Here is a 15,862-nt window from a genome sequence, read left to right on the forward strand (position 1 = left end):
AACCTTGCTTCTCCAAATGGGTGGCAAGGTAGCACAGTGGTTAGCACTGTTGTTTCACAGCGCCAGGGTCCAAGGTTCGATTCCGAGCTTGGGTCACTGTCTGTATGGAGTCTGCGCGTTCTCTCCGTGTCTGCATGGGTTTCCTCCCACAAGTCCCAAAAGCCCGAAAGACGTGCTTGTTGGGTGAATTGGACACTCTGAATTCTCCCTGTGTACCCGAACAAGTGCCAGAATGTGGCGACTAGGGGCTTTTCACAGTAACTTCATTACAGTGTTAATGTAAGCCTACTTGTGACAATAATTAAGATTATTATTATGAGTAAAAGAGTGTTGGGAATGCAGAAGAGCATAACTGTGGGATTCAGTGCTGCAAAAGCACACAGAGTTAAAGGGTTACCAAATGTCAACCCTGATTTAAAGGCAGGAGTGGACCATCCTTGGCTTCACCTGAAATTAGTTCCCATTAGCAGCCTATTGGTTTGGCCATGAGTGGAATAATCACTTTGAATTAGATAAGATCCTTTAGAATCTTCTCCAGTAGTTTCCCAACCATTGACCTGAGACTCACTGATCTGTACTTCCCTGGCTTATCTTTACAACCTTTCTTAAATAGTGTGACCACATCAGCGGTTCTCCAATCCTCTGGCACATCACCCATAGCCGGAGAGGAATCTCTTCCCTCACCTCCCACAGCATCCTGGGACACAATTCATCTGGACCTGGAGATTTGTCCACTTTTAAGCCTGCCAACATCTCCAATACAAAGAACAAAGAAAAGTACAGTACGAAGTCTTACAACACCAGGTTAAAGTCCAACAGGTTTGTTTCGATGTCACTAGCTTTCGGAGCGCTGCTCCTTCCTCAGGTGAATGAAGAGGTCTGTTCCAGAAAGAAAAGTACAGCACAGGAACAGGCCCTTCGGCCCTCCATGCCCGTGCCGACCATGCTGCCCATCTAAACTAAAATCTTCTACACGTCCTGGGTCCGTATCCCTCTATTCCCATCCTATTCATGTATTTGTCAAGATGCCCCTTAAAAGTCACTATCGTCCCTGCTTCCACCACCTCCTCCGGCAGCGAGTTCCAGGCACCCACTACCCTCTGCGTAAAAACATGCCTCGTACATCTACTCTAAACCTTGCCCCTCGCAACTTAAACCTATGCCCCCTAGTAATTGACCCCTCTACCCTGGGGAAAGGCCTCTGACTATCCACTCTGTCTATGCCCCTCATAATTTTGTAGACCTCTATCAGGTCGCCCCTCAACCTCCTTCGTTCCAGTGAGAACAAACCGGGTTTATTCAACCGCTCCTCATAGCTAATGCCCTCCATGAAATGAAATGAAATGAAAAATTAAATGAAAATCGCTTGTCACAAGTAGGCTACAAATGAAGTCACTGTGAAAAGCCCCTAGTCGCCACATTCCGGCGCCTGTTCGGGGAGGCTGTTACGGGAATTGAACCGTGCTGCTGGCCTGCTTTCAAAGCCAGCGATTTAGCCCTGTGCTAAACAGCCCTTGGCATACCAGGCAACATCCTGGTAAATCTCTTCTGCATGTCCACATCCTTCTGGTAGTGTGGCGACCAGAATTGAACACTATACTCCAAGTGTGGCCTAACTAAGGTTCTATACAGCTGCAACATGACTTGCCAATTCTTATACTCAATGTCCCGGCCAATGAAGGCAAGCATGCCGTATGCCTTCTTGAATAACTTGTCACTCCCTATGTCAATTAGTTCAAGAACTTTATAATACTAATAATCTTTATTGTCACAAGTAGGCTTACATTAACACTGCAATGACGTTACTGTGAAAAGCCCCTAGTCACCACATTCCGGCACCTGTTCGGGTACACAGAGGGAGAATTCAGAATGTTCAAATTACCTAACAGCCTTTCTGGACTGTGGGAGGAAACCGGAGCACCCGGAGGAAACCCACGCAAACATGGGGTGAATGTGCAGGCTCCGCACAGTGACCCAAGCCGGGAATCGAAACTGGGATCCTGCCGCTGTGAAGCAACAGTGCTAACCACTGTGCTACCCTGCCGCCCATCTCTCTCTCCGAGTTCCATAACTACCTCCTCATTTTCTCGGGTGAAGAGATGATGTGAAATATTCGTTCAACACCTTACCAATGTCCTCTGGCTCCACCCACAGATTCCCCCTTGGTCCCTAATAGGTCCGACTCTTTCCCTGATTATCCTCTTCCCATTGATTTACTTACAGAATATCTTGGTGTTTTCCCTACTTTTACCATCCAGAGCTTTCTCATATCCCCTCTTTGCTCTCCTAATTGCTTTCTTAAGCTCTATTCTGCACTCCACTAATGCCTCAGTTTATTTGCTCCCCTTTTACTTGCTAAAGTCTCTCTTTTACTTCTCATCGTATCCTGAATGTCTCTGGTCATCAATGGCTCTCTGGGATTGTTACTCCTTCCTTTACCCGAGAGGGAACATGCTGGGCCTGTACCCTCCCCATTTCATCTTTGAACACCCACCACTGCTCTTCTGCAGGTTTCCCCACAAGTACCTCTTCCCAGTCTACCGTAGCCAGATCTTGCCTTATTTTGTTAAAATCTACTCTTCCCCCAATCCATTTTTCTTTTTCTTTGTCCATTACAAATTTAAATTGCACCATGTTGTGGTCACTATCACCAAAATGCTCCCCAACACATTAACCACCTGTCCAGCTTCATTCCCCAGAATTAGGTCCAGCACTGCACCATCCCTTGTTGGGCCCTCCACATATTACAAAGAACAAAGAAATGTACAGCACAGGAACAGGCCCTTTGGCCCTCCAAGCCCGTGCCGACCATACTGCCCGACTAAACTACAATCTTCTACACTTCCTGGGTCCGTATCCTTCTATTCCCATCCTATTCATATATTTGTCAAGATGCCCCTTAAATGTCCCTATCGTCCCTGCTTCCACTACCTCCTCCGGTAGTGAGTTCCAGGCACCCACTACCCTCTGCGTAAAAAACTTGCCTCGTACATCTACTCTAAACCTTGCCCCTCTCACCTTAAACCTATGCCCCCTAGTAATTGACCCCTCTACCCTGGGGAAAAGCCTCTGACTATCCACTCTGTCTATGCCCCTCATAATTTTGTATACCTCTATCAGGTCGCCCCTCAACCTCCTTCGTTCCAGTGAGAACAAACCGAGTTTATTCAATCGCTCCTCATAGCTTATGCCCTCCATACCAGGCAACATTCTGGTAAATCTCTTCTGCACCCTCTCTAAAGCCTCCACATCCTTCTGGTAGTGTGGCGACCAGAATTGAACACTATACTCCAAGTGTGGCCTAACTAAGGTTCTATACAGCTGCAACATGACTTGCCAATTCTTATACTCAATGCCCCGGCCAATGAAGGCAAGCATGCCGTATGCCTTCTTGACTACCTTCTCCACCTGTGTTGCCCCTTTCAATGACCTGTGGACCTGTACTCCTAGATCTCTTTGACTTTCAATACTCTTGAGGGTTCTACCATTCACTGTATATTCCCTACCTGCATTAGCCCTTCCAAAATGCATTACCTCACATTTGTCCGGATTAAACTCCATCTGCCATCTCTCCGCCCAAGTCTCCAGACAATCTAAATCCTGCTGTATCCTCTGACAGTCCTCATCGCTATCTGCAATTCCACCAACCTTTGTGTCGTCTGCAAACTTACTAATCAGACCAGTTACATTTTCCTCCAAATCATTTATATATACTACAAACAGCAAAGGTCCCAACACTGATCCCTGTGGAACACCACTGGTCACAGCCCTCCAATTAGAAAAGCATCCCTCCATTGCTACCCTCTGCCTTCTATGGCCTAGCCAGTTCTGTATCCACCTTGCCAGTTCACCCCTGATCCCGTGTGACTTCACCTTTTGTACTAGTCTACCATGAGGGACCTTGTCAAAGGCCTTACTGAAGTCCATATAGACAACATCTACTGCCCTACCTGCATCAATCATCTTAGTGACCTCCTCGAAAAACTCTATCAAGTTAGTGAGGCACGACCTCCCCTTCACAAAACCGTGCTGCCTCTCACTAATATGTCCATTTGCTTCCAAATGGGAGATCATCCCATTTTGATCTAAAAGGTTCTCCTGTATACATTTCAAGAACTCCACACCACAGTCCTTAACACAATCACTATCCCAATTAATGTTGGGAAAGTGAAAATGAAATGAAATGAAAATCGCTTATTGTCACAAGTAGGCTTCAAACGAAGTTACTGTGAAAAGCCCCTAGTCGCCACATTCCGGCACCTGTTCGGGGAGGCTGCTATGGGAATTGAACCGTGCTGCTGGCCTGCCTTTTAAAAGCCAGTGATTTAGCCCAGTGTGCTAAAACCCCAGTTTATCCAGTTGAAATCACCTGATATAATTATCCTATTATTATTTTTACACCCCTCCGTGAATTGTGCACATATTTGCTCCTCAATTTCCCGGTGACTATCTGGGGGTCTATAATAAACACCTCGCAATGTGGCTGTCCCTTTTTTATTCCTGAACTCGACCCACAAAGCTTCATTTGATGCCCCCTCCAAGATATAATCTCTCCTTACTGCAGTAACTAATAATGCAATGCCTCCTCCTCTTTTATCCCCTCCAGGGTCTAACCTGAAGATTCGATATCCCGGGATGTTGAGCTGCCAATCCTGCCCCTCGCTCAACCATGTCTCTATGATAGTTATTGTATGATAATTATGAATGTCAATCATCACTCTTAACTTGTCCGTTTTACCTTTAATACCCATGGCATTAGAGGCCATCCAGACTTGTCTTACTCCCTTGAAACTTATTACTGCTGTATTTCCTTTGACCTGATTACTTTTCTATGTTATACTGTGTCCCGATTCTGCTATCAGTCTGCGTCCCCTCCCCCTGCCAAACTAGTTTAAACTCCTCCCAACAGCACTAGCAAACCCGCCAGCAAAGATGTTGGTCCCGCTCTGGTTTGTGGGCCAATTCACCTAGCCTGCACATCTTTGGATTGTGGATGTGAGACCCACCCAGACACGGGGAGAATGTGCAAACTCCACACGGACAGTGACCCGGGACCGGGATCGAACCTGGGTCCTCAGCGCCGTGAGGCAGCAGTGCTAATCACTGCGCCACCGTGCCGCCCCCGTGTCATAACAAGATTCATTTGTTCAGTATTCACAAGCAGTAGGCTTTTATCTGGAGAAACACTCCATGTAGCTTTTATTACATTGGGCCTTCAGCCCGAGGTTCACCTTCTTCCTCGAGACCCTTTGTCTCACATCAAACCAGACTTCCAGTCCATGGATTGACTTCAATCCTTTGCAGTCTCAAGAGAAACAACACCCAGTCTCACTGGGGAGAGAGAAGAGCTCTTACACTGGGTTAGAGAGTGTGAAAAACAATCCAGGAGCGATGTCACAGGAAAACAGTATTGGCTGGTAATAACTGCTAATTTGCATTATTTAGTCCAAGTTGCTTTCAGATTAAAGGTAAAAAGGAGAAATATTTTACAGATTACAAAAGCTAAAATCCAGTTGGAAGTTTTTAAAAACCAAATTAAAATCTAATTAAATAAAGTAGGGATGCAGGGCCAGGTGATGTGTTGTTCCTGCGTGATGTGGGAGCTGGCGGACCCCATTGTGGTTCCTAGTGACTACATCTGTAGTAAAGTGCTCGAGGAACTCTGGCTCAGAGTTGATGAGCTGGAGTCTGAGCTTCAGGCGCTGCAACACTTCAGGGCGGGAGAGAGTTACCTGGACGCTGTGTTCCAGGAGGCTCTTAGAATAACTACCTTGAATTTGGTCAGTGGTCACGGACAGGAGGGTGCAGCTGTGAGTGAAGAAGAGGGAGGGATCCGGGAGGTTCTGGTGGGATCAGAGTCCTGGCGAATCGTATAACTAGGGCTGCAGATAGGGCTTTAAACTGAATTTTGGGGGGGGGGGGGGGGGTGTTCAGTTACAGGGAAATTAGAAAATGAAAGTTTTGAAAACATTTTTTATTAAATTTTTCGGTTATGACAGGCAAATCTAATAGACGTAATTAATTTATAGTCACATCAATCATAATAGAGGTTAAATATAAAATACACATCTTACTACACATACCCGAGATGGGGTCGAAATTCACACTTGTGTTAAAAACAAACGATAGAAAGGTGGGGAGGGATTCTCCGGCTGAGTCCGCCCGGCGAATCCCGCCTGAGGTCAGTGGTGTTTTCCATTGTGGCGTCTGTGGCGATCTTGTGCTGGGTGGGGCGGGAGAATCCAGCCTGTGGTCTACACACATTGTAGTAACCAGTGTGGTAACGATATCGTTCGAGCTGCCAGTTTGTAACCGAGGTGGTGGAGAGGCACTGAGTACAGCACAACAGGAAAAAGCTGAACCGGAGATGAGGTCTGGCCTGGTGGTTACGACCCCTGTACGGCAGCATTGCTGCGTTGCCGTTTTTGGGCTCTCGCACTCACCCCCGGTGTATTCTGAAGATTTCACCTTCTCTTCGCTGTGGTGTGGATGTTCCCCCCTCGCTCCCCCCACGTCTAACCACCCCCCATTCCCCTCCTCCCTTCTCTGATTATTTTTCTCTCCTTACCTCCTGTCCCCCACCATTAGTTTCTCGTCACGAACAGGTCTTCGAAGAGGCTAGTGAATTGTTTCCTTCCCCTGATCCCGATGGTGAATTTATTTTTTCTAGTTTTAGGAACTCCGCTAGGTTGGAGAGCCAGTCTGAGGCCCTGGATGGCACTACAGACATCCACCCGAGCAGGAGTCTTACTGGACAATCAGGGAGGTGAATGCCAGGCAGTCGGCCTCTCTCCCAGAAAGAGCTCTGGATTCCCCAGCAAAGGGCAAGGCTCCATTTTCACACCAAAACCTTGGACATGGCCTCAAAGAAGATAGCTCAGAACCCGATGAGTGTGGGGCAAACCAGAACATGTGGGTGTGGTTGGCCGGACGCCCCAGACACCACTCGCACTTATCCTCCACCTTCGGGAAGAACCCACTCATGCGTGTCCTGGTTAGTTGTGCCCTGTGCACCACATTTAGCTGCATTAGTCTCAGCACTTCACTGGAGGTGGAGATGACCCTGTGCAGAGCTTCGATCAGGAGTCCTCCCCATATCTCAACACCCAGTTTGTCCTCCCATCTTTCTTGTGTTCATCCAGTGGGACCCTTACCTCTCAATAAAAGGGGAACTTTGGCAGCATTTTGACCCTCCGCACCCTTCCCGAGATGGGGGTGAGTCCCATCTCTGTAGGCCCTCCTCACCTCCTCCACCAAGCTGGACAGATGCCACTTATGGAGTCGAGTCCAGGCGTGAGCTATCTGTATCCCCAGGTGCCTGAACTTAGGTTTGGGCCAGTGTCTCCTGCTCTGTTCCTCCTTCTCGGGGGTTCACTGGGAAGATTTCGCTCTTGCTCAGGTTTAATTTGTATCCCGAGAAGGCTCCGATCTCCCTCAGGTGTCCCTTTATCTTGTCCATGCTGACAAGGGGGTTTGGCACTTAGAGCAGCAGGTCATCATCCGCTCTGTGGCTCCTCGCGGAATGCCTATCCATCTCTTCGCTGATCTAAGAGTGATGGGCAATGGCTCCATGCCAGTGCGAACAGCAGCAAGGACAATGGGCCCCCTCGACACCGAGTCATTGAACATTTCCCCCAGGTGCAGGGCCAGTGCTGCCGCCATCTTCATGTAGAAGTCCATCAGGAACCCATCCGATCCCAGTGCCTTTTCTGACTGCATGGAATTAATGCTTTCCTTGATCTCTTCTAGTCCTAGTGGTGCTCCCAGTTCCTGCCTCTCTACCTCCCCCAACTGGTATGTCCAGCCTGTTGAGGAATTGTTTCATTTGCGAGTCCCCCTCCAGGGGTTGAGGCGTGCAGTCCCCGGTATAAGGTTACTAAGGCTCTGTTGAGCTTGTCTGGGGCTGAGACCACTCTATCGTTCCCGTCCCTTACCTGTACTATCTCTTTTGAGGCAGCTTGCTTCCTCAGCTGGTGTGCCAGTTGGCGTGGCTGGCCTTGTCTCTGTGCTCAGAGAAGGACCCCCGTGTCGGGCTGAGCTGGTTCACTGATTTCCCGGTGGAGAGTAGATCAAATTCCATTTGTAGTTTTTTCCTCTCCACCAGCAGCTGTCATTCCACTTCCAATATGGAGTTGATCAGCTGTTGCCAAGCGACCCTCTCCTTCCTGTCTCTCAGTGCCCTGTTCACTGATCATTGCCTCCTAGTACGTGGAGAGACCTCCCCATTCTGGTTACATACCTTCGATGGTCTGTGACACTTTTTTTGCAGAATGTCTTGTTGGTGAAGAGGGATGTGTCCAGCCTCCATGGGGACGCCGGGCCCGGCCTGTGTCCAGCCTCCATGGGGACGCCGGGCCCGGCCTGTGTCCAGCCTCCATGGGGACGCCGGGCCCGGCCTGTGTCCAGCCTCCATGGGGACGCCGGGCCCGGCCTGTGTCCAGCCTCCATGGGGGCGCCGGGCCCGGCCTGTGTCCAGCCTCCATGGGGACGCCGGGCCCGGCCTGTGTGCAGCCTCCATGGGGACGCCGGGCCCGGCCTGTGTCCAGCCTCCATGGGGACGCCGGGCCCGGCCTGTGTGCAGCCTCCATGGGGACGCCGAGCCCGGCCTGTGTCCAGCCTCCATGGGGACGCCGGGCCCGGCCTGTGTCCAGCCTCCATGGGGGCGCCGGGCCCGGCCTGTGTCCAGCCTCCATGGGGACGCCGGGCCCGGCCTGTGTGCAGCCTCCATGGGGACGCCGGGCCCGGCCTGTGTCCAGCCTCCATGGGGACGCCGGGCCCGGCCTGTGTGCAGCCTCCATGGGGACGCCGAGCCCGGCCTGTGTCCAGCCTCCATGGGGACGCCGGGCCCGGCCTGTGTCCAGCCTCCATGGGGGCGCCGAGCCCGGCCTGTGTCCAGCCTCCATGGGGACGCCGGGCCCGGCCTGTGTCCAGCCTCCATGGGGACGCCGGGCCCGGCCTGTGTCCAGCCTCCATGGGGACGCCGGGCCCGGCCTGTGTCCAGCCTCCATGGGGACGCCGGGCCCGGCCTGTGTGCAGCCTCCATGGGGACGCCGGGCCCGGCCTGTGTCCAGCCTCCATGGGGACGCCGAGCCCGGCCTGTGTCCAGCCTCCATGGGGACGCCGGGCCCGGCCTGTGTGCAGCCTCCATGGGGACGCCGAGCCCGGCCTGTGTGCAGCCTCCATGGGGACGCCGGGCCCGGCCTGTGTCCAGCCTCCATGGGGACGCCGAGCCCGGCCTGTGTCCAGCCTCCATGGGGACGCCGGGCCCGGCCTGTGTCCAGCCTCCATGGGGACGCCGGGCCCGGCCTGTGTGCAGCCTCCATGGGGACGCCGAGCCCGGCCTGTGTGCAGCCTCCATGGGGACGCCGGGCCCGGCCTGTGTGCAGCCTCCATGGGGACGCCGAGCCCGGCCTGTGTGCAGCCTCCATGGGGACGCCGGGCCCGGCCTGTGTGCAGCCTCCATGGGGACGCCGGGCCCGGCCTGTGTCCAGCCTCCATGGGGACGCCGGGCCCGGCCTGTGTCCAGCCTCCATGGGGACGCCGAGCCCGGCCTGTGTCCAGCCTCCATGGGGACGCCGAGCCCGGCCTGTGTGCAGCCTCCATGGGGACGCCGAGCCCGGCCTGTGTCCAGCCTCCATGGGGACGCCGGGCCCGGCCTGTGTCCAGCCTCCATGGGGACGCCGGGCCCGGCCTGTGTGCAGCCTCCATGGGGACGCCGAGCCCGGCCTGTGTCCAGCCTCCATGGGGACGCCGGGCCCGGCCTGTGTCCAGCCTCCATGGGGGCGCCGAGCCGGCCTGTGTGCAGCCTCCATGGGGACGCCGGGCCGGCCTGTTTCCAACCTCAAGTCCATGTCATGTGGAGCGTGTTGCGGAATATTCTGCCCCTACCTGGAAGCACCGTCTTACCCACAACGAAGAGGTCCATGCGGGAGGCATAACTCTCTTGCCCCACGGTGAGGGACCAATCCCGGCGCAGCCCCACGGTGAGGGACCAATCCCGACGCGGCCCCACGGTGAGGGACCAATCCCGACGCGGCCCCACAGTGAGGGACCAATCCCGACGCGGCCCCACGGTGAGGGACCAATCCCGACGCGGCCCCACGGTGAGGGACCAATCCCGACGCGGCCCCACGGTGAGGGACCAATCCCGCCGCGGCCCCACGGTGAGGGACCAATCCCGCGCGGCCCCACGGTGAGGGACCAATCCTGCCGTGGCCCCATGGTGAGGGACCAATCCCAACGCGGCCCCACGGTGAAGGACCAATCCCGACGCGGCCCCACGGTGAAGGACCAATCCCGACGCGGCCCCACGGTGAAGGACCAATCCCGACGCGGCCCCACGGTGAGGGACCAATCCCGACGCGGCCCCACGGTGAGGGACCAATCCCGACGCGGCCCCACGGTGAGGGACCAATCCCGACGCGGCCCCACGTGAAGGACCAATCCCGACGCGGCCCCACGGTGAGGGACCAATCCCGACACGGCCCCACGTGAAGGACCAATCCCGACGCGGCCCCACGTGAAGGACCAATCCCGACGCGGCCCCACGTGAAGGACCAATCCCGACGCGGCCCCACGGTGAGGGACCAATCCCGACGCGGCCCCACGGTGAGGGACCAATCCCGACGCGGCCCCACGGTGAGGGACCAATCCCGACGCGGCCCCACAATGAGGGACCAATCCCGACGCGGCCCCACGGTGAGGGACCAATCCCGACGCGGCCCCACGGTGAGGGACCAATCCCGACGCGGCCCCACGGTGAGGGACCAATCCCGACGCGGCCCCACGGTGAGGGACCAATCCCGACGCGGCCCCACAATGAGGGACCAATCCCGACGCGGCCCCACGGTGAGGGACCAATCCCGACGCGGCCCCACGGTGAGGGACCAATCCCGACGCGGCCCCACGGTGAGGGACCAATCCCGACGCGGCCCCACGGTGAGGGACCAATCCCGACGCGGCCCCACGGTGAGGGACCAATCCCGACGCGGCCCCACGGTGAGGGACCAATCCCGACGCGGCCCCACGGTGAGGGACCAATCCCGACGCGGCCCCACGGTGAGGGACCAATCCCGGCGCGGCCCCACGGTGAGGGACCAATCCCGACGCGGCCCCACGGTGAGGGTCCCCCTCGGCCCCACGGTCGTTCCACCGGTGAATAGTGAATTCTTACAACCAGGTTTTCAGTTAGAGCGGCAGCTTTAATTCCACCGTTAGTTATATACGCTCTGTACAGTTGGGTTACATAGTGTCGGATTAAACAGTCTCCTACATTTTAAATATATTTTCCACCCGTTCAAATTTACAGCAGAAAACTAATGATACAAAACGTCACGAGCCTCAGGACTCAAAGCAGGATTATCCCAATCGCCGGTGTTTCTGGACGGGACTCACAGGCGGAGCCAATACATAGCACTGCGGATCCGGTTATAATCTGGTAACTGCTCAATTGGACCTGCCAGAGAGACAGAAAACATTAGTCAATGAATGAATTCGAGAGAGGGAGAGAGAGAAAAACAGAGAGAGAGAGAGAGAGAGAAGAGCGAAAGAGAGAGAGACAGAGAGGGAAGAGAGAGAGAGAGAGAGAGAGAGAGAGAGGAGTGAAATATCAGGAGTGGAGTGAAATATCACGAGCCAGGCTTTTCATTGCTGTCCTTCTCCAATTCCAGTGACAAGCAGACGCTGAAAAAACTCGACAGCTCTGTCACTGAATGCTACATGTGACCTCAGACACTTCTCAGTTCCAGGACATCACTGCAGGAGTTCCTCAGGGTAGTGTCCTCGGCCCAACCATCTTCAGCTGCTTCATCAATGACCTCCCTTCCATCATAAGGTCAGAAGTGGGGATGTTCGCGGATGACTGCACAATGTTCAGCACCATTCGCGACTCCTCAGATAATGAAGCAGTCCCTGTCCAAATGCAGCAAGACCTGGACAAGGGCTCGGGGCTGACAAGTGGCAAGTTGCATTCACACCACACAAGTGCCAGGCAATGACCATCTCCAATAATCATTGCTCCGTGACTTCAAAGTAAAAATAACATATTTACCAAATAATCTTAATACAGATAGTCCTGAATGCAGCAAATCCTGGACACAGGGTATCTGAATAGGGACACCCTCTCATGCCCTCCCTATACCACATCTTGGACCCAGGATCTCCATCTCTGGTACTGCTTTATAATCACTGCTCCTCTCCAATCTGTTCCCAGAGCTTTTAAAACCCACACTCTGTCATTCATCATTGTGACTATTCTGCGGAGACCTTGGCCCCTCACCCCCAACCCGGGCAGACACAGGAGGTAAGCAGTGGCTGCAGAAAAACTGCCGAATGAAATGTATTTAACTTACCAATGGCCGCGATTGCAGGGCACTTGTCGTAGATATAACGGCTACAAACATCACGCAACACCTGAGCATCAACGGCCTGTGCCAGGAAACAATGCACAATTCAGTTATACAGTACAAACCGGCGGGAAAAGAGGGCACAACTGGGGGCTGATAATTTCCCAGGTCCTGATGGATTCATTTCCGGGCCTGAGGAGACCTGGCTGGGGAGATGGTTAATGCGCTGGTTTTAATTTTCCACAATTCACTGGACCCGGGGAATGAGATTGAAAAATAGCAAATGTAACTCCTGTATTCAAAAAGGGAGGAAGGCAGAAAGCAGGAAACTACAGGCCAGTTGGCTTAACATTTGCCACAGGGAAACGTTAGATGTGAAAGCAGGGCATTTGAAAAATTGAAGGCAGTCGGGCAGAGTCAACATGGTTTAGCGAAATGGAAATAATATCTAATTAATTTATTGGCATACTTTGTTGAAGCCACATGTGCTGTGGATAAACGGGAACAGGGAGATGGACTGGGCTGAAAGATTTCCAGAAGGCATTTATTAAGGTGCTAGGGCGGCATAGTGGCGCAGTGGTTAGCACTTCTGCCTTCGGCTCGGAGGACCCGGGTTCCTCCCGGCCCCGGGTCAATGTCTGTGGGGAGTTGGCACATTCTCTCCGTGTATGCGTGGGTTTCACCCCCACAACCCAAAGATGTGCAGGGCAGGTGGATTGGCCACAATAAATTGCCCATTAATTGGAAAAAAATAATTTGGTACTCGAAATTTATTTAATAAAAAGATGCCATATCAAGAATTTTGCAAAAAAAATAAAGGTCACTGTGTATGGGGTAACATTAAGATGGGAAATGGACATAAAGAGGCTACAAAGGGACATAGGTTAAATGAGTGGGCAAAGGTCTGTCAAATGGAGAATGATGTTGAAAATGTGAAACTGTCCATTTTCGCAGGAAAAGTTATAAAAACCATATTAGCGAAATGTTGAGAGATTGCAGAGCTCGGAGATGCAGAGGAACCTGCGTGTCCGAGGGCATGAATCACAAAAAGCTACAGCAGGTAATTAGGAAAGCAAATGGACTGTTATTGTTTGTGAGGAGAACGGATTACAAAAGTAGGGAGTGTTACGCTTTAGTTGTACAGGGCATTGGGGACACCACAATTATGGACAGGATTGGTCTCCTTATTTAAGGAAGGATGTAAATGCGTTGGAAGCAGTTCAGAGAAGGTTCACTAGACCAACACCAGAATGGACGGGTTGTCTGATGAGGAAAGGTTGGATAGGCTGGGCTTGGATCTGCTGGAGTTTAGAAGAGAAAGAGGCAATTTGATTGAAAGCATTAAAATCCCAACGGGTATTGACAAAGGATATGTGGAGAGGATGTTTCCACTTGACACAGAATCGAGAACTAGGGATCACTGTTTAAAATAAGAGCCACTGGAAGTGGAATCTTTGAATATTATTCAGGCAGACTGAGATCGATTCTTGATTAACAAGGGGGTGAGAGGTTGTCAAAGATCGGCAGGATTGTGGGTTTGAGGTTACAATCAGATGGGCCACGATCTTACTGAATGGGCTAGCAGCCGAGGGGCCAAGTAGCCTCCTCCAGACCCAAATTTATACGTTTGCATATACAGCATGTAAATGGCAACACTGATCTGGCACTTTCATTCCACTGAATCTGCATCTCTCACTGGGGTACGGGTTCCACACACACTGACTCTCACTGGGGTACGGGTTCCACACACACTGACTCTCACTGGGGTACGGGTCCCACACACACTGACTCTCACTGGGGTATGGGTCCCACACACACTGACGCTCACTGGGGTACGGGTTCCACACACACGGACTCTCACTGGGGTATGGGTTCCACACACACTGACTCTCACTGGGGTACGGGTCCCACACACACTGACTCTCACTGGGATACAGTTCCACACACACTGACTCTCACTGGGGTACGGGTCCCATACACACGGACTCTCACTGGGGTACGGGTCCCACACACACTGACTCTCACTGGGGTACGGGTCCCACACACACTGACTCTCACTGGGGTATGGGTCCCACACACACTGACTCTCACTGGGGTACGGGTCCCACACACACTGACTCTCACTGGGATACAGTTCCACACACACTGACTCTCACTGGGGTATGGGTCCCACACACACTGACGCTCACTGGGGTACGGGTTCCACACACACGGACTCTCACTGGGGTATGGGTTCCACACACACTGACTCTCACTGGGGTACGGGTCCCACACACACTGACTCTCACTGGGATACAGTTCCACACACACTGACTCTCACTGGGGTACGGGTCCCATACACACGGACTCTCACTGGGGTACGGGTCCCACACACACTGACTCTCACTGGGGTACGGGTCCCACACACACTGACTCTCACTGGGGTATGGGTCCCACACACACCGACTCTCACTGGGGTACGGGTCCCACACACACTGACTCTCACTGGGATACAGTTCCACACACACGGACTCTCACTGGGGTACGGGTCCCATACACACGGACTCTCACTGGGGTACGGGTCCCACACACACTGACTCTCACTGGGGTACGGGTCCCACACACACTGACTCTCACTGGGGTATGGGTCCCACACACACTGACGCTCACTGGGGTACGGGTTCCACACACACGGACTCTCACTGGGGTATGGGTTCCACACACACTGACTCTCACTGGGGTACGGGTCCCACACACACTGACTCTCACTGGGATACAGTTCCACACACACTGATTCTCACTGGGGTACGGGTTCCACACACACTGACGCTCACTGGGGTACGGGTTCCACACACACTGACTCTCACTGGGGTACGGGTCCCACACACACAATGACTCTCACTGGGGTACGGGACCCACACACACTGACTCTCACTGGGGTACGGGTCCCACACACACCGACTCTCACTAGGGTACGGGTCCCACACAAACTGACTCTCACTGGGGTACGGGTCCCACACACACTGACTCTCACCGGGGTACAGTTCCACACTCACTGATTCTCACTGGGGTACGGGCCCCACACACACTGACGCTCACTGGGGTATGGGTTCCACACACAGACTCTCTCTGGGGTACGGGTCCCACACACACTGACTCTCACTGGGGTACAGTTCCACACACACTGACTCTCACTGGGGTACAGTTCCACACACACGGACTCTCACTGGGGTACGGATTCCACACACACTGACTCTCACTGGGGTACGGGTCCCACACACACTGACTCTCACTGGGGTACGGATTCCACACACACTGACTCTCACTGGGGTACGGGTTCCACACACACTGACTCTCACTGGGGTACAGTTCCACACACACTGACTCTCACTGGGGTATGGGTCCCACACACACTGACGCTCACTGGGGTACGGGTTCCACACACACGGACTCTCACTGGGGTATGGGTTCCACACACACTGACTCTCACTGGGGTACGGGTCCCACACACACTGACTCTCACTGGGATACAGTTCCAC

At 53.4% G+C, this 15,862-nt stretch overlaps 1 protein-coding gene across 1 annotated transcript in view; it reads right to left on the bottom strand.

Annotated features, from left to right (window-relative positions):
* Window positions 1–11,180: 11,180 nt before the first annotated feature.
* LOC140388655 (cytochrome b-c1 complex subunit 1, mitochondrial-like) overlaps window positions 11,181–15,862 on the bottom strand; it is a 43,628-nt gene continuing 38,946 nt past the window's right edge. Inside the window, exons 12-13 of the mRNA XM_072473132.1 lie at window positions 12,351–12,426; window positions 11,181–11,455 (exon numbers count right to left, since the gene is read on the bottom strand). Of these exons, the coding sequence (XP_072329233.1) occupies window positions 11,391–11,455; window positions 12,351–12,426 (141 nt within the window). The 3' untranslated portion in view covers window positions 11,181–11,390. The remainder of the gene's footprint in view (window positions 11,456–12,350; window positions 12,427–15,862) is intronic.

This window comes from Scyliorhinus torazame, chromosome 13 (genome assembly GCF_047496885.1).
Source record: "Scyliorhinus torazame isolate Kashiwa2021f chromosome 13, sScyTor2.1, whole genome shotgun sequence".
NCBI lineage: Eukaryota > Metazoa > Chordata > Chondrichthyes > Carcharhiniformes > Scyliorhinidae > Scyliorhinus > Scyliorhinus torazame.